This window comes from Uloborus diversus, chromosome 7 (genome assembly GCF_026930045.1).
Source record: "Uloborus diversus isolate 005 chromosome 7, Udiv.v.3.1, whole genome shotgun sequence".
NCBI classification, from domain to species: Eukaryota; Metazoa; Arthropoda; class Arachnida; order Araneae; family Uloboridae; genus Uloborus; species Uloborus diversus.
Genome location: NC_072737.1, coordinates 64,531,715 through 64,556,064, shown reverse-complemented (window position 1 = coordinate 64,556,064; position 24,350 = coordinate 64,531,715). Strand labels below are relative to the sequence as shown.

Here is a 24,350-nt window from a genome sequence, read left to right as displayed (position 1 = left end):
AGACGGCCAATAAGGCCACCCATGAAAGGTAAAGTACCTAATATTAATTTCTAAAATATTCTAGCTATGTTTTGAGTTTTTAAAAATCTTCCTTAAAATTGAAAAGCCTAATTGAATAGATACTACATGATAAAAAATGAATCCTAAAAATAAATTTGACATTTTATTTTTGACATTTTTCTACTCTTCAGAGAATAAGTTTTTTTGCATGATGTTGTAATTTTAATAAAATAAACCATATTCTGTAATTGTATCCAGTTGTTTTTCAGAACATTTTGGTGGCCCTGACTCATTTGTACTCAACTTCTTTAACTTCAAAATATGTAATCACATACCTGAAAATGGATTTGTTTGAAAAGCTAATAAAGAGGGAAAACGTGCATAGTTCATTAGCGCTTCAACATTCATCCAAATTACGTTTCAAGTTTATTTATATCTTTTTCCTTAAAATTGAAAAAAAAAACTATTATGCTTAGGAACAATTATTAAGTGCAGCTCTTTTGAATTATGAACGAAGAAAAACAAAATTTGTCTTACTTTGCATCAGGTTAATTCTAATTATGCTAGCATTTTTTTTTTGTACATTATTTAACTTCCTGATGTAAGTTATTATATGTTAGGCATCACTCCGGAGTTAAACATGAAATTTCATTTTGACCGTATTCAGACTATACCCAAGAGCAAAAATATACTTAAGTGTATTTTAATTCAATTTGCTTGTAAAGTCAAAACTATACACTGAAAGGGAAAGTTATTAAGAATGAAAAGTAAGTCGTTTACTGTCAACGAAAAAATCATACTTCAGCTTTTTTAGAGCCTGGAACTTACAGTTTAAACTTTCGAAAAGCTTTCCCCAAGTTACAATGAATTATATTCTTATTTCATTATAAACATATTTAAACCATTAAAATTTAAAAAACTTAATTACTCTACTCTAGTCACTTAAGAAAGTGTATTGTCATATCTCAATACGAACTTAATGTTTGTATATTAACCTTGTTTAAAAATTTAACGTTGCTTTAATTTACCAACCAGAATTCAATTAACAAGAAATGTTTGTTAAAAAGCCCTTATTTTTAGTAATAAAAAGATGCAGCCCACCCCTATGCAATTAATGTGTGTGCAGCCACGTTGTTTGGTATTTAACCGCCTTTACTTTTGATCTTTGGTGTTTATTTCGTAAGAAATTTAGGAAAGATAGGCGGGAAATCTGCAACTGCATAAAACAAAGAATTAACTACCAAAATCATATAATTTTTATAATAAAACACTGCTATTTCAAAGAAATGTCGCATTTTAACTAAAAAACATCCACAAATCTATCTCTATTTTCTTATTCGTAATACATGCATTGCCAATCCGTTTACACGTTACCTACCTCAAAACTTTATGTGAATTTGGCTTGAATGGAGAACTGATAATGTTTTCAGGCACATGTTGTTGTAAATATTGATTGAGGTCTCCATTTTCCATGTACTCCACTGTCATACACAGGGGTTCGTCTTTTGTACACACTCCTAGCACATGCACTATATTTGGATCTCGTATCCTTGACAGAATCTTGATTTCCTTATAAAAGTCGTTCCTAGCTTGTTCTGATGCATTTTTCCTGAGGGTTTTAACTGCAACCAGGGTCTTACTTCCGTAGCAAGGAACATCTACCAGTTGTGGTATTCCTTCGGCCTCGCAAAGGTGTACCTTAGAATATGCAGATGGTTACAAATGAATATTTGAGTTTCTTTAAATAATTATTTTAAGCTTAAACTTATCCGCCTTTTAAAATGGCACCGAAATTCCACAGTGGTTTTTGATTTTTGAATCTAAGGGTTATCACACGTAAAACCATTGCTACCCATTACCACCAAAGCAATTTGTTTCAATCCAGTCTCATAGATTTATTTTTCTTAGATACATAGAACTAGCAACGCCATTATTTAAAAACGCAGATAATTCTTTTAATTTTGAAAAACTTTGGCCATCACGTATAGAATGTCAATAATATAAAGGGTGTAAAATTGACTCAAAATAGTATCTAATAATGTTAAATGTGAAAAAACATATATGCGACATTTCTTTGAAACCTTTAATGTGTTAAAAAATATTTCATACGTTTAAGAATAAATTAAACGTAAGTCACATTAAAATAAATCACTTGGTTTAGAATCATAAATCGTTCCATAGGAGCATAAAATATGTCTTTTAAAAGGCGGATAATCAAAACACCATAAAATATAAGTACAGTAGGGTTAATGTAACTATTAGAAGTTACTTTTACAAAAAATACAAACATGTTCTTATTTACAGAAAGCTTATATACAAAGTTTAAATTTCTTCTCATAACCTTAATACGAGATATGAAAATAGAAAATGAGTAGAAATACTCAGTTAAATAGGTCAAAACTGACTTCCATCTTCTACCTAAAAGAAAAACTGAAAATTCTATTTTGAAATAGCGGTTATTACTCTCTTATTCGTCGCCATTTTTATCGTCATAAGCATACTGCAAGCAAAAAAGCCTCAAACAATTGATTCATTTTAACTAGCTCAATTTTTTCTGTAGTTTTCAATTTAAAAAAATCTTCTGTTTTTTTTCCGTATTTTTGTCGGTTGGTAACTGCAACAGATTTGCCTCATAAATTCTAAGATTTCAATATTACTATTAGTAGTTGATCTATTTTTCCCTACATGGATATTATTATTTATTATTTTTGTTGAAACTTTTTTTCTTATTATATAATGCATAATGCTTACAAGACCATTCTGCATCTGATTATAAAATAGGAATACCAAAGCGAACAAAGATATTATGCAATTGCGTTACTGTTGCTTCCATAGCAAAAATGTGGAACATTATTCTTGCTTGGTTTTACAAATCCTCAAGAGTAACTACATGCCTATCAGCGATGTGGTTGAAATTAAATGTCATTACAAAACTCACCTCTCCAAACTGTCCTTCGCCTAACTTTTCTATATAATGCAGCCTATGCCTTGGTATCTCTCTGACTGGGCTATCGTCTCGACTAAGCAGATCAACACTAGGCACCGCATACACAGTATTTCCGCTAACTCCTTGAAGATTTGGCATCTTGACCACATCTGTGGCTGCGTAGTATCTTTCTGACGGAGGCTTCTGCAGTGGCTTTGGCAATGTCTGAGGAAAAGCAGGTTTGTTCGATGGAGTTGGTGGCGGGTGGATGGATGGGTTCGGAGATGTGCTTTTTGTGACATCTGGAACAGCATATTCTCTAGATGTCGTCGATTCTGAAAACAACATTATTTGGTAAGCAACACTAACAAATATTGCATACACAATGCAAGGAAAAGCAAACCACTTTTTGTGTTACTAATATACCGGATTTTATTTTAAATTCCTTACACAAAATTACATTTTTTGCACTGACAATAAAATGAAGTAACAATTTTCTCAAATAATGTTTTGGGGAATAACCACTTTATATCAAATGAAAAAGTTTTTTGTCATTCACCAGGAAAAATGACTTCCTTAACTGCACGTCTACTCTGGAAAGTAGTCACATTCGTAAGAAGTAAAAAAAACACTTTGATGTGGTAGAAGTTTTAAAATTAGCATGCTTACTTTACTCAAAAACAACTCAAAAATATAATTTGAGACACCATTACAGGGCCGGATTTAGGGGAGGGCTGGCGGGGCCACTGCCCCGGGGCCTCCACTATAAAATTTTTACAAAATATGCTAACTTTCACAGGTCGAAAATGTCGGATATATATACATATATATCAAAATATTCGGATATATATCAAAGTATCGGATATTTTCGAAAATATGATGATCTTTTCGAACCCTGATTAGGGGCCTCCACACCCTCGTTGCCCCAGGGCCTCCACACTTCCAAATCCGGCCCTGCATGATTAAGAGAAAGTTTGCAAAATTTGTATGTTTGTGTAATATGAATAATTCGTCTCCAGCAAGTTTATTTGAACTAATGATTTCTTTTTGCAGTTGCTACGTATTACATTAACCTAACAATGATGCATAAGTAACTAAATAAATAAAACACTGTCTAAATGTTTTGCAGTAAATTACTGCTCATGAGCTAGCGCTAAGGCAGAACTGCATGCAATATACCATGGCCAGTTTGGGGGCGGGCCAACAAACTGGTAGAAAAAGCACTGGTACGTAGATAATTCATTTTATCTCTCAGTTTGTTGGCACTCTCAGTTTCAATGAGATGACATCGACCTCCAGCTGAAGAGTTCTAATAAAAACGAAACTGCAGTCTCAGTATGTGGTAACCGGGCTGCATATACTGTCTAAATGATCTGATATGCGAGTCTTATCTTGGAAACAATTTTAATAATTTTTTTTTAATAGCACGATATTATTTTAAAATCATACTATCGAACTTACCATTGCTATATGTTCCATGATAAGGAATTTTAAAATCTTGAGGCTCTTGATACAGCAGCTTATCAGGATCCGCATCATCCAAGACAACCTGATGTCCATATATCGTACCATTTGACTGGCAGGCCAAGGGGGAACACTGTGAATAACTTAGACCTAAATCCTTCAGAAAATTTTTAAAGATACATCTCAATGCAAGTTGGAAAGGCTGGTTTACTGTTGTTTTTTGAAATTTAGTTTTAAGTTTATACCTTTATTAAATAGCTTACATAAATATGAAACAGCTGATTTAAAACGTGTTTGGGAGTGAGAGAAAAAACTAACACAACTTTATCAAAGAATTTATGAACAATTCAAATCACTAACACCCCAAGTAGCACAAACGGTTGGGAGATGGTTGTTCAACGAAAGAGCTCCGGAGCTCCAATGGTTGGCCAACGGTAAGCAATGTCCACTTTGGTAACCGTTACCCAATCAACCATTTGACAACGAATGGCCAACGATCTGCTACAACTCCTAACAATATCCCAATGAGCCCCCCCCCGATGACTCATGAAAAATATTCACAGAATGATGCCCAAAAACTGTACAGTCATCGTTGGCTCATCGTTGTACTGCCAACCCGCCTTTCCTATCAGCTTCTACCGTTAGCCACCGTTGATTAAACATCTCCCCAATGTGCGTGGTACTTGGGACAGTACATATTAAAACCTAGCATTTGTATGCTTTTTAAATAATTATCTTACAAGTTAGCATCAATTTATCTGCAGATTTTGTAAGAATTTGTATCACTGCAGAAGATTTTTTTTTCATTTTAAGTATAGCGAGCATTGGGAAGTATGAATAAAACGCAAAAGTGACATGTTGCAAAGGGGCAATAGTATCATATACAACAAAATTATCTATATACAAAATTGTTTTATTTAAATTTTTGATTGATATTTGATACATTATCTTGGGCTGATCTATTGAACTATTATGCTTTTAAATAAATGCACATCAAAGTTCAATTAACACAATAGAGCAATAATATGCAAACTACATGCAAATAATATGCAAAAATTCACTTTCTGAAATTAGATTATTAGTAAAGATCTTGTAAACTTTTAGTCTCCATCCTCCACAATAGTCCCAACACCTTCAACATTTTCAAAGTTATGACTTCTGGGAAATAATTTGTCACATGTGGTCAGGGTCGTGCGTATTAAGGGGTGGGTTTTTAGGGTTCAAACCCGTCCGAAATTTTTCAAGACGATTCCAGAAAAAAACAGCTTTTTTTTAAAACTTGAAATTTATGCCTCTTGCCAGAACAGATGAAATTAACCCAAAGGCATAAAACTGCATAAGTTTCAATCGAGGTTTGTGTATTTTGTTTTAAAAAATTACAAAATTCCCGCTTTAAGTCTAAACTTTCTGCGAAATTTCAAACATTTTGTACACATTCTTTTTATTTTATTTTTTGAAGAAATCTTAGACAGCCAAACATTTTTTTTGTACTCTATGACGAAGTGCTTTGCAGAATTTCGATTTTTTCGGCCCAACCTAATGGATAATCTTCGTTGTTATATAGTCATTAAAATGTTCTACTTTCTTAATGTTTGCATTTATTATTACGGTAGATAACATATGTTTGTTTATGCAAAAAAGGTTCTGGTTTTAACATTATTTGAATCAAAACTATAATGAAAAAATACTTTTAACAAGTATGAACATTAGTAAAATTGGTTGCAGTTAAATTGCATGATAAAATCAATGCTTTAGCATCTCTGGTAACTGCTTAAAATGGATAACGTAAAAACTTTCCGTTGTTGAAAAAGGTGTACCAAGGCACCTTAATGAAATAACGTTTAATAAGTTTTGTTTCAGAGCATTGACTTTACCATGCATGTGAATATCCGCTCATAATAATTGTAAACCAAATACTGTTGGTGAAAATTTATTATAATGACAACTATTGATAGTGAAAATATCATTTTGCAACAACATTAGTAGAGAGTGTTTTACCTTAGGTGGCTTGTAACGTCCCCAATCGATGTTTTTTTTTTTTTTTTTTGAACTTTGAAGTAGCCTTAATATTGTTTTTCTTCTAAATTATGACTTTTATTAACAAACTGTATCATTGATATGATGAATATCATTAGAATTGATTTATTGATGCGGGGAGGTAAACAAAATGTACACCTTAAAATGGTTTAATAGTTTTCTCAATCTGCTTTCATTTGCTAGCTATGAATTTTTGAAACTCTACAACTGGATATAATTATGCTACAACGACTTATGTTCTAATGTACAACACTCTCCCCTAAAACGTAAAGTAGTACATATGTGTGAAAGATAATGTGTAACATTTTACAAAACAAGTTGAACTTTGTAAACCTTTTTTTCAGTAGTCAAAAAATACATTGTACAAATATTGCAATAAATATATATGGTTATAATTTTCGTGTAAATACAAAGAGCAATGTCGAAAAAAGTGCTCACATTAGTAGCTGTTTACGTATTATTGTATAATGTAATTATGTATTAATACATAGTTTAAATTTTACTTACCTTCATGTTTATAGTAACTCTGTTATCAACTGGTTTTAGTATTGTATGAGGTGTAGTATGTTTTCTTCTCTTATTTCGAGCAATGATAATAAATATGACAACAATTAATAGAAGTATAACCGCTGCAAGCACACCGATGACCAAACCAACATACTGATTGGTGAGAGCGTCTTCACTCATGGCTGTACTCACTGAAAAATAAAAATTTGCTTTAGTGTTTTTACATTTATCTACTTATGTGGGCTTAATTGTTATAGAAGATAAAAGCAAAAGAGAAAAAAAAATTGAACGACTACTTTTGGATTAAGAGGAATAAATGGATGTTCAACTGGGGTTAACGTGAAAAAACGTGAAAGTTAACTGAATTTCCTCACTTATTCATGCCCGTGATAAGAAACTGAGCAACTGCTAACTGCTGTAACGCTTTGGGCTGAACTGCATTTCGTTTTGGATATAATACTCAAAACAGAAAAATATCAGAAGCAATTTCTTGAGTGGTGAGCGAAAGTGGTGAACTGGGAAGCGGAGTTGACTCGAACTTTAGAAGGGATTTTTGTTTGGGCTGGGGAAATTTTTTAAATTATGGAATGAGATTCCGAATTTTGCCGAATGGCAAAATACGAGCTTCTACACGTATCTTCATCTAATGAGAAAGTTGTTCGGCATCATTTAAAACATGAAAGGGTTGAACGAAAAAAATGAACAAAGAAAAATCACGGTTCTTCGAAAATAAATTCAATACAAAGGAGCGTCAGTCAAAACTAGCCGAATAAGGAGTCACAGTGACCTCTCATAACCTCCCATCGGGGTGCCCTTGAATGAAAGTAGCAAAAATAGAATAGAAGAAAACCTAGAGATTCAAACTCTGGGATTAACTTCCATGGGAGTTTAGTCTCTGTATTTTTTTCAATTATATGTTATTTATTAATTTAACAGGATTTAGACATTGCGACTAAAAATACGCTCTGAGCACTGTAAAGTACCCATGCTTCATTACTTAAAAGTTAAGCCCTTACCAAACGTGCAGAAACAGTTCACAAAAAACCCCTTCAGTTATTTGTCGCCTGATAATTGATAACAAACTTATTGGCAATACATGTAGGTAAAAGGGGCGGAGGGGGGGGGGGGCATGTGAACATGGTATATTTTGCTAGGATAACGTCAAGCAAAAATTCTTGAAAAATTCTCAAGTAATGGTCCTACTTTTTGGCCAAACTTACAGAGCAAGGAGCCAGTTAATGTTCCTGTGGGGTCATTCCATACGAAATGAGCAAAATTCGCAAAAAAGTGGTGGCCGCATGGTAACAGATTTTTATGAAATTTGGTATACATGTTCTTTTTATGCCTATATAAAAATATTTAAAATATTTTTGCCTGAAATTTTTTATTTTAATAGTTACATGCGATTGAAAATTGGTCAAATTGAACAGCATTCTCATAAATGCTAAATGTTGCACTTTTGAAGGCTTGTATCTTACTAACTATTTAATGAAAACATAAAAGTTATATGTTGTTGCAATCTATTGAGTAGGGTAATTAATCTGATATCAGTAAAATTTTCAAAGTTATTATAGTTAACTTTTAACCGAGTTTCAAAAACTGAAAATATTTCAATTTTCTCATAATTTAGCATTTTATTTTTTAATCTCAATCTTTAAGGAATGAATTAGCTTTGATGAAATTAATACCCAATAATGTGCTAAGTATCATAAAAGAATTACCTTACTTTTGAAGTTGTATTTTAACTCTTTTGTCTTTAAAATCAGTTTTAAACTTAGTGCCATTTTGTAAAATGATGATTTTCCCCTTCACGTACACACAAAAATTCAAGTGAGCGAAAATTCAGACAACTTTAAAATTTTTCAAGAATATAGAGCTGTGTTTCTACTATTTGCTTGAAGAAACTCGAAATTGGTTTTTGATTTCCAAACATGAAATAAAATTCAGAAAAATAGCTTTTTTTTTGTTCTATGGGTCAATCCATACAATTTCGACGGATGGGTGCGCTCGACCATTTTTAATTTTTTTTTGAAATTCATAGTCCTAAAAGCTGCATATGAAAGATGTTTAAAACCACTTTTATTTTTTCTCTCAACTGAACCTTTGATTTTTTAGAGGTCATCAAAAGTGATTTTCGTAGTCAAAAATGAGACCTTTGCATTTTGGCCGAAATCTATTTGAATTACATTTATGACAGTTAATTTAACGCTTTGATGTTAAAGTGCATAAGTTGATAGTCTTATATGCTGAGTTACGTAGCTGTAAGTTAATAATTAAAATAATGGTAACAGGTTAAAGTTCAAGACCAAATGTAAAAATTTTACTCATTTCAAAGGGGGATAACTCACGTAGGGGACGGAAACACAAAATGAAATAAAACAAAAACTAATCACTGGAACCAGGCTAAAACGAATACGTAACTGTTTCTGTGTGTTTGTGCACCCTTTATAGATTACAGCCCCTCAGAAATCGGAAAAATGACGAAAATGACATTTTTAGATCCCTATAAACCCAAAGGGGATAGAATTAAAAGTAAATTTTCCTGGCCAATTGAATATTCCGTTCAAGTACTATACATGTTGTACATATTGTTTTTAGAATTTGGTTTGTAAAAAAGATACAGGTCTTTGAAATTAAGCAATTTTGCTAGTCAATTCACACACTAAAACAGAAATAAAAAGTGTGAAAACGTCATGGCACCTTCTTAAATTACGTATATTGTGCCCTATGTAATACATTATACTGAAAAAACATACTGTAATTTTCAAAATGATTATTTTAATTTGATAACTTAGAAATATTTGAACATGAATGAGTAGTTTATACTGTATGGAACCTGTATGGATTGATCCGTATGTGAAATTACGAGAATTCAAAGAATTGGATAAACGACTAAATGATGCAAAAGCAAGTAAAACTAACATTTATTTCAATTAAAAAGTGTACATTTCAGACTGTAATTCATAAACATGCTTTTGAGAAAATGAAACACGAAAGAAATGGTTGGTTTTGCTAAATTTACAAAATAAAAAGAAGTAACTAATGAAATTTTAGCTTAGTTCAAGTTACTCTAATAACAAAAATACGCTGATACCAATGATTAAAATGTAGTAGCATCTAAAAGACACTTTAATACGTTACGTAAAAAAATTGAGTAAATTTAGAGCATTCCCTCATCTTCAAAAAAAAAAAAAAAAAAAAAAAAAAACATTTAAAACAGAGGAAAAAATGAAATTTTTGGAAATTTTCGATTTTTTAAAGTACAATTTCGTCATCAAAAAATTCATAAACAGTTACTAAATTAGAGCAGATAGTTAGTTATAGATAGTTTTTCAATCTGAATTATTTTTACTGTTATTTCTTCATTAAAAAAGCTAGAAGAGTGATTTAAAATCTGAAGTAAATTGGCAAAATTTTAATCTTTGTTAATATCTCAGATTCAAAAGAAGATCGGAATAAATTTTACTTTGCTCTTTCTCAATAGAGAATTGTTTATAGAATGCGGAATCATTTATTTTTTAAGTGTACGTTTATAACTTATGGAGTTATTGAGTCCCAAACTGGTAGCAATGGACTCTGAAAATTTAGGCTTAGCGTCAGCATCAACTTCTAATTTCAATAACAAAGCAACAAACAGTTTTTAAACTTCCATACTTTGCATTCCCTAATAGATATGTATGGCTTACCTAAATAAAAATTTTCATTGAAATCTGTGATATGTCAGCCACAGCTGATTTGCTCATTTCGCACGGAATGACCCTGTGTTGAAAGCTTCTTTGTTTTAGCAGAAGCTAACTATTAAGCTATACTTAATTATTGTAAACCATTATATGAACATTCAAGTAAATGTATGACACTGTTTATTTTTTTTAATTAAAATTAAGTATTCGTTTTTTTTTAAAATTATTTCTAAGGTAGATGACGAGACACTTGTGAACACAATGTGTAGGGGCACATGTGAACAGTTCCCATATCCTCTCTGTAATATAAATATTAGTAGGGCGGTGATTATAAGTGTTAAAAGAGGTGTAAAACGTATAATTACTATTTTGCTACAATCGATTTTTAAATTTACTGTTAGTACTACAGTATTATTAGTAAATTATTCTTATTTTATTATTTTTTAAATTATTTTGCTACTAAATAGTTGGCCAGTAATTTAGTGTAAAATAATATTTACAAGGAAAAAAAAAAGATGAAATAATTTCTGTTAACTAGAGACTGAAGTTCAAAATATATTTTCAATTCATTATCATATTCTGTATGAAGCATAAACGCACTACATAACAAAAACTAATTTTACTTGATAAAAGATATTTTGTATTGTTTAGTCTTATAAGTTTTTTCTGGTCGATCCAGTGATTAGAATATACTATGAAACTTTAAAACTTTGACAATGAGCAGAGTTATATAATTAAAAAAAAAAAAAAAATCTTATAGACAGTTACTGTACATTTTAATTTGACACAGCATTGGTAACAACCCCTTCAATGTAATTGATATATACGTATTATGCTTCAGATTAAAGCATGTTTCGTTGAAATTTAATGCTTGTCCAGCATTTTTCAGTCGTGTTCATATGTGAGCCAGGCTTGTTCGTCCCCCCTATTCGTCGGCACGTGTGAACAATTGAAGACACTTATTTAAAATTCCATAAAGTAAAGCAATATTTTTTTAATAAAAATGTGAAAAAAAAATCCTGGACACAAAGAAAAGACTATTCAATCATAAGGACACTTATACTCTAGACATTGATAATATTTCTTGAGAAATTAAGAGTTGAAAAAATTGTTCACATACGCAGCAACCCTACCTTTTCACCCAGTTAAATTACACGATGCAAAAAATAGGTTCTAACAAGTAGAAAAATAAAGAAAATCTTTGCTTCATCACTTATTTATTGTTAGGCTGCTAGAATACGCACTTATTCAAAAAGGGAGAAATGCACGTGAAAGCCCGTTATACCTAAAGCATACTCTCTTGTATTCTTTGCAATCCTAGATAATTTTTATACTCATGATATTTAATGCAAGTAAAGTAAAATACATACAATTACATGATGTTGTTTTTTAAAGAAAAAAAAAATCATTATTGACATTAAGAGTAGTTCCAAATGCATTTTTTTTCTCTTTTCAAAGGAGGGGTGGAGTTTGAGGCAATGTTATCAAAGCACATAATTTGCATCTATTTGCAGACACGCTTTTAGGTGTTACAAAATCTAAGCTCATTAGAAAAAAAGGACTTATAAAAAAAAAAACACCCGAAAAAGCATTTGCAGGATGTTTATTAGTCTTAAGCTTACCCTTTTTGGCCTTTTATTATTAAAATAGAGGTTTCTCGTAACAGTGAAAAAAAAAAGTTGTATAATGCAATAGCTCTTGAAATATTGCAAATAACTTTACCTATGGGGGGTGCTGCAGGTTGCTCTTCTTCCGTAAAATTTCCAACAGCAGGAACTGAAAACAGATAACAAAATAAAACAGGGTGAAAATACGTGACCTCGTAATGTACTAAACATTTTTGTTGTACCTCGGAACACTTCATGTCACTGTAAAGCTGATCCAAAGCAAGATTATATAAGGAGATATTTTTAAAATTTAGTTATGAAGTGTGCTGGAGGTTTTTCTTAAACTGTATCCGACAAACCAAAGAACAAATATTTAAGAAATTTGAATTGAATTATTATTGATCAATTGAAATTAAAAATGAATGTTTATTGTTTCATTACATAATTTCTTTAACCTCGAAAATCTTTAAAATTCAATATAAGGGTATTTTGAATTCGTAAAATGGGGTCGTTTCCAAAATTTTAAAAGTATATTTTTGTGAAAGAACATGCTTAAAAACATAGGATCTGACCATTTTTTAAATAATTTTTTCAAGTTTAATATTTAAAAAAAATACTTAAATCGCTTGCCTTCATTATTTACGCTTCTGCCGATGACATCACAGATGATGAAATGCCATTCAGTGTTGCCATTCACTGAGCAAAATATTTAATTCGCATCTTTACTCACGTGTATTGGTAACGATATGGTTGATAGCAAGCGTAGAGCGCAATTTTAATTCGCTGCGTGGTTATCATAACGTGCATAAGGTGCGCCAAATAGCATCATTTGTGACGTCATCAAGACCACGTCTTGTTTGAAAAATTAGACATTTTAAAAAATTAATTAAACATTAACTGTTGGAAAAAAGAAAGTATTTTCTGGGTCCATATTATTATTATTATTATTATTTGCTTATCCTATCGATTTCAGTGACAAAAAATACTACTTTTAACTGAAGGAAACAACCCCATTGTACCGCAAAATTGCCGAATCTATTTTAAAAACTAATTTTTAGAGTGATACTCGGTATCTTTACCTTCCTGTGAAGGGAGCACAGAAATTAGCTCTAAAGTAAACTAAAACGATGTGCAAACAAAATTTAAATAATATCATTAAAAATACGTACTGCACAAAGGATTCGTGTCCCCAATCAAAATGATTCCCAAATCAATTCATCAAATGTTTTATCTAATCAAGCTCTAAACGTTTTAAAATAAAGTTAAAAAAAAAAAAAAAAAAAAAGGTTTGAGAACAAGCCCCTTTTTTCAGAAGCAAAATTCTTGGCGAGAGTTTCTAGGAGCGCGGTGGCCACAGCTGGGTTCGACCGTTATTAATGCGCAATGAAGGATCGATTTCCATTGCTTCTAGTCGGGTCTGAGACCAACGCTGGCGCTCTTAAAAAATAAGGAGGCTGAGAAGACGGTACTACATCGTAGAAACATTTGTTCTTTAAACACAGAACTTTTACTCAAACTAAAGTAAAGCAAATATCAAAATGTATATAGGAGGATTTTTGGTAACAGAAAATGAGGCAATGGATTTAAAAAAAAAAGAAGACTTAGAATTTTAATTTTGCAATCGTTATGAGTTAATAGTACAAAAAAAAAGTACTCTGAGAAGTTAGTGATATAGCGTTGAAGCATTTGTTTTTTAAAAACAAACTTTTACTGTTCTTTAAAGACAAACGAAAATAAAGCAAATCTGAAAACGAATGCACAGGTATTTAATGTAATAGAAAGTGGAGCAATGCCAAAAATGTCAAAAAGAGAGGGCTATGGTTTTAATTTTGTAGCAGTCGTCAATTAATATCTTTAAAACGAGAATGTTAAGAAGATGTCGATATCTATATAATAGACACATTTGATTCTTTAAATTAAAATATATCCTGAAGCGATAAAAAGGAATCGATGAAAATATATGTATTGGTTTTTTAAGCCGTAGAATATTAAGCAATATCAATAAATATCCTTATCTTTACTAATAATAAGGCTGAAAGTCAGTGTCTCTGGATGTCTGATACGCGCATAGTGCCTAGACCGTTCAGCCGATTTTCATGAAATTTGGCACGAAACTAGTTCGTATCATGGGAGTGAACACCTTGAAGCTATTTAAAAAAAATCGATTTTGTTCTTTTAATTTTAAGCTCATTTCACCGAGCGAGTTATCCTAACAAAGACTATTAAATCACCATAACATGAACGAGCAAATTACCAAAACATGGACGAGCAAATTAACATAGCATATTGTCGAGAAATTCATCATCCATTATTTGTAAATATACAGGCGAACCAAATGACGTTTTAATTTTCTACTACGGGAAAAGTCGTGCGGGTTCCGCCAGTAATTAGTGGTACCCGCATAGCTTTGCTCGTTATAATAAAATTAAAAGGTCTTTTGTTTCGCCTGTATATTTACAAATATTGTATGGTGAATTTTCTCGCCAATTGGCTTGTACCCATGTTATGGTTCCACGTTATGATAATTTCGTATCTCGCCAATTGGCTTGTGCCCATGTTACGGTTCTATTTTATGATAATTTCGTAATTTACTCGTCCATCTTATGATAATTTTGTTCTTAAAATTGGAATAGAAAATGAACCACGTCGAATTTTCAAAAAACCGCTTCAAGGTGCACACCGGCATGTTACAAACTAACTTTGTGCCAAATTTCATGAAAATCGGCAGAACGGTCTAGGCACTATGTGCGTCACAGAGATCCTACAGACATCCAGACATCCTCCGGACATCCAGACACAGAGACTTTCAGCTTTATTATTACTCTTTATCTTTACTAATAATAAAGCTGAAAGTCTCTCTGTCTGTCAGGATCTCTCTCTGTCCAGATCTCTATCTGTCTGTCAGGATCTCTGTGACGCGCATAGCGCCTAGACCGTTCGGCCGATTTTCATGAAACTTGGCACAAAGTTAGTTTGTAGCATGGGGGTGTGCACCTCGAAGCGATTTTTCGAAAACTCGATGTGGTTCTTTTTCTATTTCAATTTCAAGAACAAAATTATCATAAGATGGACGAGTAAATTACGAAATTATCATCCGTAACATGGGCACAAGCCAATTGGCGAGATCTTTCAATTCTTCTATTACGAGCAAAGTCTTGCGGGTACCACTAGTAATGACTAAAAAGATGAAATATATCAATTCCGGAATTTTCAAAACCTAAATTAATTTTCTTCTGATAAATGACTTCAAGCTGAATGCTTTATCAATTTAAGATCTACTGTAAATGCATTAGGCTCATTTTAAAGTACAAATGTTGCATCGTGTGCATTATGAATGTAGATCAACAGATTCGAAATGCATAAAAGATCAAATCCTATTTCATTGTAATTCACTTCAAGAGAGCTTCACTGCTGCTCTTCCTTACACTAAAAGAAGCTCTGAAATTCGATATTAGTAGCTGCATTTGAAAGGGAAAGGAAAAAAACTTTTGTCTCGTATTTCCTGGAGTCTAACTTCATTTTCATAAATAACTTCGTTTCTGCTTCCACTCATTTCAATTTTTGTTGGGAAAATTTCGAGTATAAAATGTACTTTAAAAAAAGGTTTGAATGAGAGGAGACATGATGTGGGAAGAAAATTCGTTTTTCTTGACTTGTGTCATTAATTTTAAGGAGAGAAAAATGGGTAAAACAGAACTTTCTTCTGAAGGTGGAGGTAAAATAACAACATAAAATAAGCATGTTGAATAAAAGCAAGGGTTCTGATTGTGTTTGATTTAAAAAGTTCAGAGATGTAAAGTGTAAGAAATGCATTTTGAAGATAAAATAAACAATTCGGTACCATAGGGAAAAAAAGAAATTTCTTTAAATTTTTTAATACCGTATCTACTTTTTGCCGTTTTTAATAGAAGCATTTTTTTAATTCAAAAACTTTTCAATAACGATGTGCATTCTTTTCATATAAAATAAATATATATATATTTTTTAAATTCTAAGTAAATGATCTTAGCGCATTATAAGATTATTAACATAGTATATTTTTACGAAGGCCTCATTAGCAAGGCAAATTGTTTAATTAAAAATAGAAATTTCTGCTTAGTAACTTGTATCATTTTAATTTTATTTCGCAGCATGTATTTCATTTTGCTAAGAAATGAATTAACATGAAAATTAGATTTCCAGAATCAACCCATAGATAATTTAATAGTAATATGTATCGTATTTATTCAGCTATAAGACTGTCTCAAGTCAAATTCATTTTTATTTACATAAAATGCTGCAGGCATGTTTTCTCAAACACATTATTTTATTCATTTTTCGGTTTATTAGCAACATCAAAAAATAAATTTTTTCGTTGAATTTTTTTTTCTTTTCATTTTCAAAGTTAGGATTAGAATGCTTGTATTCTAAATATTTTAAGCGTATACTGCAATATTTTATTTACAGTAATTTTTCAGATAAGCTTTTCTTCCATCACGCTAATTGATTTGACTATTTTTTCATCATGGTTTTCCCTTTTTGGACTATAAAATATTGAAAAAGAATTTTACTAATTCTTGGAGTTAATATCAACAAATGTAAAATTAATGGCAAAAAGTAACTAATTGAATCAAGTTAAATGCCTATGCAACTAGATTTTAAAATGAAACAACTTTCTTTGATATAGACATATCTTTCTTAGAAATAATTTTGTTGTATTTTTACCGAGTTAAACTATTATTAAATTCATGCACATAAAGTAATTTACTTTTTGTCGTTGCCACATTTTTGGATTCGAAAAATTAAGGGTACACTGTTAAAAATTCAGGAAACTTTTATGGCAAATATGACTGTAAAATGGAGTGCTTACAGTACAGGAAAAATAATGCTGTAAATGTTACCGAAAAGAATAACCGATTACAGCGCCAATTGATACACCTCGTGACTTACAGTGCAAAGCACACAGCACCGTATTTCCACTCACTCGATGTGTCCCAAGTGGTATGCTGGTGAGCAAAGCCGCCTGCTAATAGGAAGGTCCCGAGATCGAACCAGCTACAAGCATGTTGCGTTTTTTAATTCTCGTTTATTCTGCTGTAAAATGTTTCAGTAAAATAGGATTTTACGGCAGAAGTTACTGGCAACATGAATGCCAGTAACTCTTACCTTAAAATGTAAGGTAATTTCTAACAGTGTAAGAGGTGGTGCCGTTTTCTCGAAAGGTTGGAAATGGAGAGTGGCCGATCGTTCATCTCCAATTCCACAATTTACACTCGCGCTGAAGGTGAAGGAAGTTCCAATTCATTTACCTGAATTAAAAGCAACTTCACTGATGAGCATCCATTTTGAAGCAAAACTGAGTTCTACTTTTACAAATTTCCCAACTTTCTGGTAGAGTGATATGGTAACGTTTCTCGCTTTCTCGAAGAAAAAATCGGCCATGTAAGAAAAATTGACTGGTGGTCCAGGAAAATGTTTCCCGCCGATGCTGAACCAGATCTTAGCAGAAGCGAAGACTTGAACTTCCTTCGTATGCATGTTGTTGCAGAAGAAATAGGCTGCCGTGAAGTTTCGGACTTGGTCAAAGGCGAAGATCATTTCGACCGGTCGTGCGTACGATGAATCGTTTTTCCATCCGACCCATTCGTAGCCTATAAAAGTAAAAATCAAATTAATTTTACTTCGAATCACTAAGAATCGATCTGAGAGGAGCAAAAAATCCGTTTCAGTTGATAGTTTTCTGCAATAAAAATTAATTAATATAATTAAAAAAAACGACTCCAACCAATTTGAAAAAATGTGGATGGAAACACATTTTTGATCTTTGATATTACATTAGATGCAATATCAAAGACTTTACTTTATGATGTGGTCAAACTACCAGAGCACTACTAGAGCTATCAGATATAATGTAATCAGCAAAGATAATAGTAGGAAAGAAAAATGGCTACTTTATTTTTGCGAATTGAAAAATTAAGGGAATAAAATAACTTGCTCAAATTTATTTTATTAATTGAAGCTAAGTTTGGTAGTAATTTATCACTAAAATTATACCAAATGTTCTTTGATCCATGCGGCCCAACGTGCATCATCAGGCGGACCAAAGTACCCCATCCGTGAGGCACTTTACGAGGATTCGTTAAAAAAATAATATAAAAAAAGTTCATCAATTCAACACTTCCAAAAAAATCTGTGGTGTTGAGAAGTGTTTAGTGAAACTTATTGTAGAAAATCATACTGCTCATTAAATTTTTTGGTGAAATAAAAAATGATAAGTAAAAAAGCGGACCTACGTGCCCCACCTCTCCCTTACTAATTTATTGAACTGTAGCAACTAATTTGGGGCGGAGGGTGTATTATTTATCTAGTATCGTGTACTAGATAAACATATATAACTCATGTAAAACATTACACAAGTTATTATAATTTGAAGTTATGAAACAAGTTATTTGATTGCAACAGAGTAAATCATAATCAAGGAGTAATTTTTAAGATACATCAAAAAAACTCAAATGAATTTTAAATTACATCAAAGTAAATGATAAACAGTGCATTCGTACCCAAATATGTACATTTGTCTTCACACACCATTTTATTGCATCTCCTTCTCATTAAAAAACAATTTAAATTAGAAAAGTTTTCAAATGACACATCTGTGCTGAAATTTTGACGCCATATTACCTCTGCCCATTCCTGAAATATCATGTTTGAAATTGTCATCTCCTACTACCCCGTCCGTCAGTTGCCCTAGGCCCCCGTGCAAGTAACTGTCATCTTTAATGCCGTCATACGTCATATCGGATAGATCAACTTCCACACCTCGTCTTTCTCCTTGAGGCGTCGAATATGACAGCAGGCCATCTAAAATGTTAATAATTAATGTACTTGTACATCAAGTAACATAAACAGTAACACATTTAGTAAGCCACTCTATAGTATTTAGTGTTTAATTATAGATAAAACGTACATAACAATATAATACATTGGAAACTGTGAGGGGTATTTAGAGACATTTCAATTAAAATAAAATTTGTTTAAAGTTACTTAACATATTTTTCTTAATGAATAATGCTGAGAAGAGTCTTAATAAGATAATTTGGCAAGCTCGCTTGAGTAGAATTGTTTTAGACATGTTAACGTGACAATGATATTATCAGTGAAAATCATAAAGCAAGTATAAACGGCCCCCAGGATTTTTTCCATTGAAAAAGCCTGCTAGGTGGCTCTCGGACAGCATTTTCAAAATTGAATTCCATGCGCAATTTTGCAACGTGATATTCCAGATGCCAGCACCTGGTGTTAAACTGGGTATTAAAGTTCTTAAAAGGGCAACGGCAATTCTAGTTGAAGTGTGTCCAAATAAAAGATTCAATTTCAAACCCTTGGTATTGCATATAAATTTGATAATGGTGATGGACCACTGGGAAACTTCATTTCAAACAGAAAAAAATGTATTAAAAATTAAGTGCAGTATCAGGTAAAATTTTGACTGAAACAATTTTTATTTTCTGCCAAATTTTGACCCAAAAACTGTCAATAAAATTTAGGATGCTAGAATAAAATTTCATATTAAATTACATTTGAAGAAATACGTACAAAACTAACACTTCCTTTTCTTTTAGCAACACGTTTCCTAATTAACACAATGCCTCGATTTTAATTCCCAAATGGAGAGTGGTCTTTGTTTCACTGACCTACCCACGAGAAAAGCCAGGCTCATTAAAGACTACTGTTTTTGAAAGCAATATATATGACAACAATGCTTGCAAGGCGTATTAAATATACGAGTAAGTACCATTATTTTTCATGCTCAGAGCATCTTTCTCCGAATATGTTTATTGTTCATGCAATTGGCGTCCCCAGAAAGTACCAACTATGAGAATGACACAAACGTTTGAACTACATCAATCACACAACCCCCTAAGAAACATTTGTTTGACCACTCTTCGCTGGGGCGCATGTTTGTTCAACGTTGCGAAGAGACAGGTATAACAGTGTCATTTGAAATGTATTAGGATGTAGATTTCTCTAGAAGAGGGGGCAAAACTTTTGCTTTGTTACAATTCTTTTTCCTTTTTTTTTGCTGGGAAAGTGGCCAACTGAAGATGCGGGGAAGGGGGCGTTTTGTGACAGGAATAGGAAAAAGAAAATAGTCTTTTGCAGGAGAGGGAGGTTTGCTTCTTGGGAGTGATTGAAGATGTCTTTGAAGGAAGGGGATGCTTCGACGAAACGAGGGGATTTGCTTCTGCACGCCTTTTCATTTCGTACCGTAAATGAAAGTGTAAGGGTTGCTGAAGAATCTACGCCAGCCTTTATCGCCAATCGTTGAAGATAAACGCCAAAGAGAAAAAATAAAAATAATAATAAATTCCATCGTAATATCTATGACTCATATATGAATATTATATATATTTTGTAAAGCTCCATTAAATGTCCTGGTTACAAGAGAGAAAGAGGAAAAAGAAACTATAATACATCATTAAAAAAAAAAAATTAAATAAATAATAGTAGTAATCTTTAACAAAAGCAAGGGGTTGAGACTAATTATCGTGAAAAACGCCCCCCACTTTTTTTTTCTTCTTGCGGCTCAGTGGTTATGGCCACTGTCGTTTAAACATATGATCCGGACTCGATCTCAAGCATATAAAAAGTTACCTCACCATATGAAACAATATTAGGGTTTCAAGTTTATAGCTAGCGAGTTGTTGACTAATTCGTCCTTTTCCTGTTACTCTCAAAATACGTTATGACTTAAGTTTCTTTAAAAAAATTTTTTTTTTCAACGTGGAACCCTAATATTTCAAGTGGAGAATCATGTTTTCTAATAAAAATTCCTTTAAAAGTTAATAAACATTCTTCTTTTTTTGATTTTGTCTTCATATTTTGCTACGCATGAAATTTATGTAAAAGTAATCGTCTTACCTCATCCTAAAATTACCTATTTCAATAAATCAATACTCCTCAGCAAGGGAACTGATAAATAGTTACCCCATTTTGAATTAGCTCAGAAACAATGTACAGGTTAACTACATAGTCACGAATATTATGATTAATTCAACAAAACTTACTAACTTATACTGCCACATAGCAAACCGATTACATTGACTGTATATCAGTTGTTACGAACTCCTTAATTCAGGTATATATTTGATTGTAAATAGATATTTAATAAGCATGTTATTTGTTCAGGAAAAAAAGGTGATTATTTTAAAATATTATATTGTTTTGTAGTTAGAAACCATTTCTGCATTCAAAATTAAGTACTCCGAATCAAGTGCATGCAGAACATTTGATGGTAAATTCTGTGTTTTAATAACATTTATTTGAGAGTTACTGTACGTGAGCCGGCAATATGAAAAACTAAATTTATAATCATACTTTAGGAGGACGGTTTAGGGGCCATACCATGGACAACGGTAATCTTGTCCTACATGTGACACTTCATACATTTCATCAAAAATTGTAATTTATATCCCTTTGTACTATAAAGGGATATAGGCATATGCGTGTGGATATCAAATTAAAGGAATCCTTTTAAGTTTACAATGCTACAGTTTAGGAGAATTTAATATACAGTGAAAAAAATAGAAGGAGAAAAGCAATACTCTTGCCACCAAGAGATTCTTCTTGCTGCAGCTCATACTTTCTCTTTCTGTTTTGTTTTGTTTTCTTTTTAAGTTTGCTCAAAATCTTTAGCGATCAATGCTTCTGATAAGCGATAAATTGTTTTCGCTAGAAACCCATCCCCAGCCCTGACGGTGAATTTTGAAGAGAAGCCCCTCCAACCAAGGAAGTGAATGGGTTCCACGGTAGGAACACCTGTTCCCAACTTCACCAAATCCCACGCTTACGGGAGGGGAAATTGTCTTGCGAATTCATCCTTGCTTTCTGAGCGTCTTATCTATATTCTTCTGCAGCTTGCGTTCGACTGCTGGGAAATTAGCTATTGTTACACACTAAATTGAGAGTAAGTATTAATCCTTTTAAAGAAAGATTAAATTTAGTCATGCAACTACGTATTAAAGGATTTGCGACTAAAAAAAAACAACTCTCACCTTTTTTAAAAATAATGTTTAAATATACTTATGCATAATATTGATAATTATAAGCTAAAAAAAGTTGTTTTTAAAAATTGGAATTCATTTTGCTTTAACTTTAATGCTTGAGTATGCAACTCTGGGGGTAGAATAATCTACAGTACTGTCTTTCACATGACGAAATTAGACAGGTACTGTCTGACCACGGATTGCATGGAAAGGCAAACATCCGTTTTACAGGCGGAAATGGACGCATCTATTAGTTTTCAGGGATGTTAGCTTTGGCAGATGTGTGTTAGCTTCTAAACTAAGCAGAGTCTCATCCAGATGAGCAGAACACTCGCATAAAATGTTTACCTCTCCCCCTCATTCAGATTGACTCGTCTTAACTGGACGTTTGCCAATTCCATACAATCCGTGGTTAAACAGTAGCGTAAAATCCTCTTAAGAAACAATACCAGAAATAAGTTGTTATTTATCTAATAAACACACACGCACAAGAATTTTAAGTTCGATATTAAATTAAATAAAATACAGTAGAATTTCAATTATCCGAATCGCTTTCGGAATTTTAGGGGGGAAAATAAAGTTGGAAATGTACTGCAATTAGCAAAAAAATAATGGTTTTGTCTGCGAGATATATCCTCAGTAAAGTAAGTCAAAGTTTCCTTTGACCGATATATTAATCAAGCAATGCCTTTCATGAAAATTACGTTATGTACGTACTGTACTAATATACAGCACTTGTAAGTACGTATTACATGTAAAAATGTTGCCTTTTCATTTGATTAATTAAAAGCCCTTTTGCTTGGAATTTTGTTTCCTCTCATTTTCATCCATATGCAATATATAATTAAAACAGACCATTTTTTTTTTGAAATAATCCAATTATCTGAAATTTTGATTAACCGAATGAGATCCGCTCCCAACTGATTCGAAAAATTGTCCTACTGTATATACAAAAATATTTCGGGTGAAAAATAAGTAAAATTCCAAACAAAGGGTATTCCAAACAGGTAGTGAAAAAAAAAAAATCACGTGGAAAATAGCTGTTTTCTCACCAACTCAAAGTGAAACCAGTAAATCTTAGAAACCAATAGCGCAAACAATCACTCATACACAATATAAAAGAGTGGGCTCACACACGAATGACTGTCATGTGCAGAAAACATTTTCCAGTAGTGAAGGGGCTCCACCGTTACCTTTAAAAAAGCCATAAGCAGGAATATTTTGATTCTTTTTGCTTTATTTACGATGCTCATTTTGAATTCTCGCGCATGTTTTTCGTTTGATGAAATATTATGACTAAAATATAATCATACTTGAACATTAAGCGAAATTTACTTTGAAGTACCTAATTTCATCAACTCGGAAATATTTCTTTTAACTTAACCAACGTCTAAAAAAAAATACGGCGTGATGATGTTCACTTCTCGCACTTCAGCAAAACTGATTTAAATTCCTCGCTGCTATTCTCTAAAGTAATTATTTACTCCATTAACACGCGCACGCTAGTCAGCTTTTTTAAGAAAAAGTTTTCATTTTTCAGTTACACCTAAGAATTATTTGAAACGATTTTGCTCTAGCATGTAAAGTGTATTGTGTTGATAAAACTTAATATTTATGCTCCGAAAGGTTTTGGTTGTTCTGGAGAAACTATGAAAAGATAAGGAATAAATAAATAGAGGCTATATTCATTACCCCTAAATATGTTTGTTTTTTATTTTACTTAAGAGTCAAACTGTCATGTGTAAAAAAAGGTTTATTTTCCTAACTCTTTAAAATATATTTTGAAGAAAGGAACAGTTTTTTTTGTTGGGAGAAAAGGAAAAACACAAAACTTTGAATTTTTTTTTAAATGGAAAACTGTATTATGTGTTTTGTTTCAATGGAAATAGAACCTCAGCATACAATACAATGTCAAACGAAACCTATTTTTGTTGTTTTACTTTCACGAGAGGCACATTTGGAATAAGTCTGGTGTTTTCTTGGCAAACGATAACGGATGGTAAATCCTCATTATAGCAGATTTAAACAAAGAACACTTCTGTAACAGAACGATTCTTCTAAAAGAAAGTAGTCTCATTCCCGTAAATCTGACGTAAAACGCTAA

The 24,350-nt window shown here is 32.1% G+C and overlaps 1 protein-coding gene across 1 annotated transcript in view; it reads right to left on the bottom strand.

Annotated features, from left to right (window-relative positions):
• Window positions 1-24,350, bottom strand: part of LOC129225856 (discoidin domain-containing receptor 2-like) — a 214,878-nt gene that overhangs the window by 3,962 nt on the left and 186,566 nt on the right. Inside the window, exons 6-12 of the mRNA XM_054860378.1 lie at window positions 18,882-19,061; window positions 17,510-17,851; window positions 12,337-12,390; window positions 6,935-7,125; window positions 4,388-4,547; window positions 2,939-3,261; window positions 1,379-1,698 (exon numbers count right to left, since the gene is read on the bottom strand). Of these exons, the coding sequence (XP_054716353.1) occupies window positions 1,379-1,698; window positions 2,939-3,261; window positions 4,388-4,547; window positions 6,935-7,125; window positions 12,337-12,390; window positions 17,510-17,851; window positions 18,882-19,061 (1,570 nt within the window). The remainder of the gene's footprint in view (window positions 1-1,378; window positions 1,699-2,938; window positions 3,262-4,387; window positions 4,548-6,934; window positions 7,126-12,336; window positions 12,391-17,509; window positions 17,852-18,881; window positions 19,062-24,350) is intronic.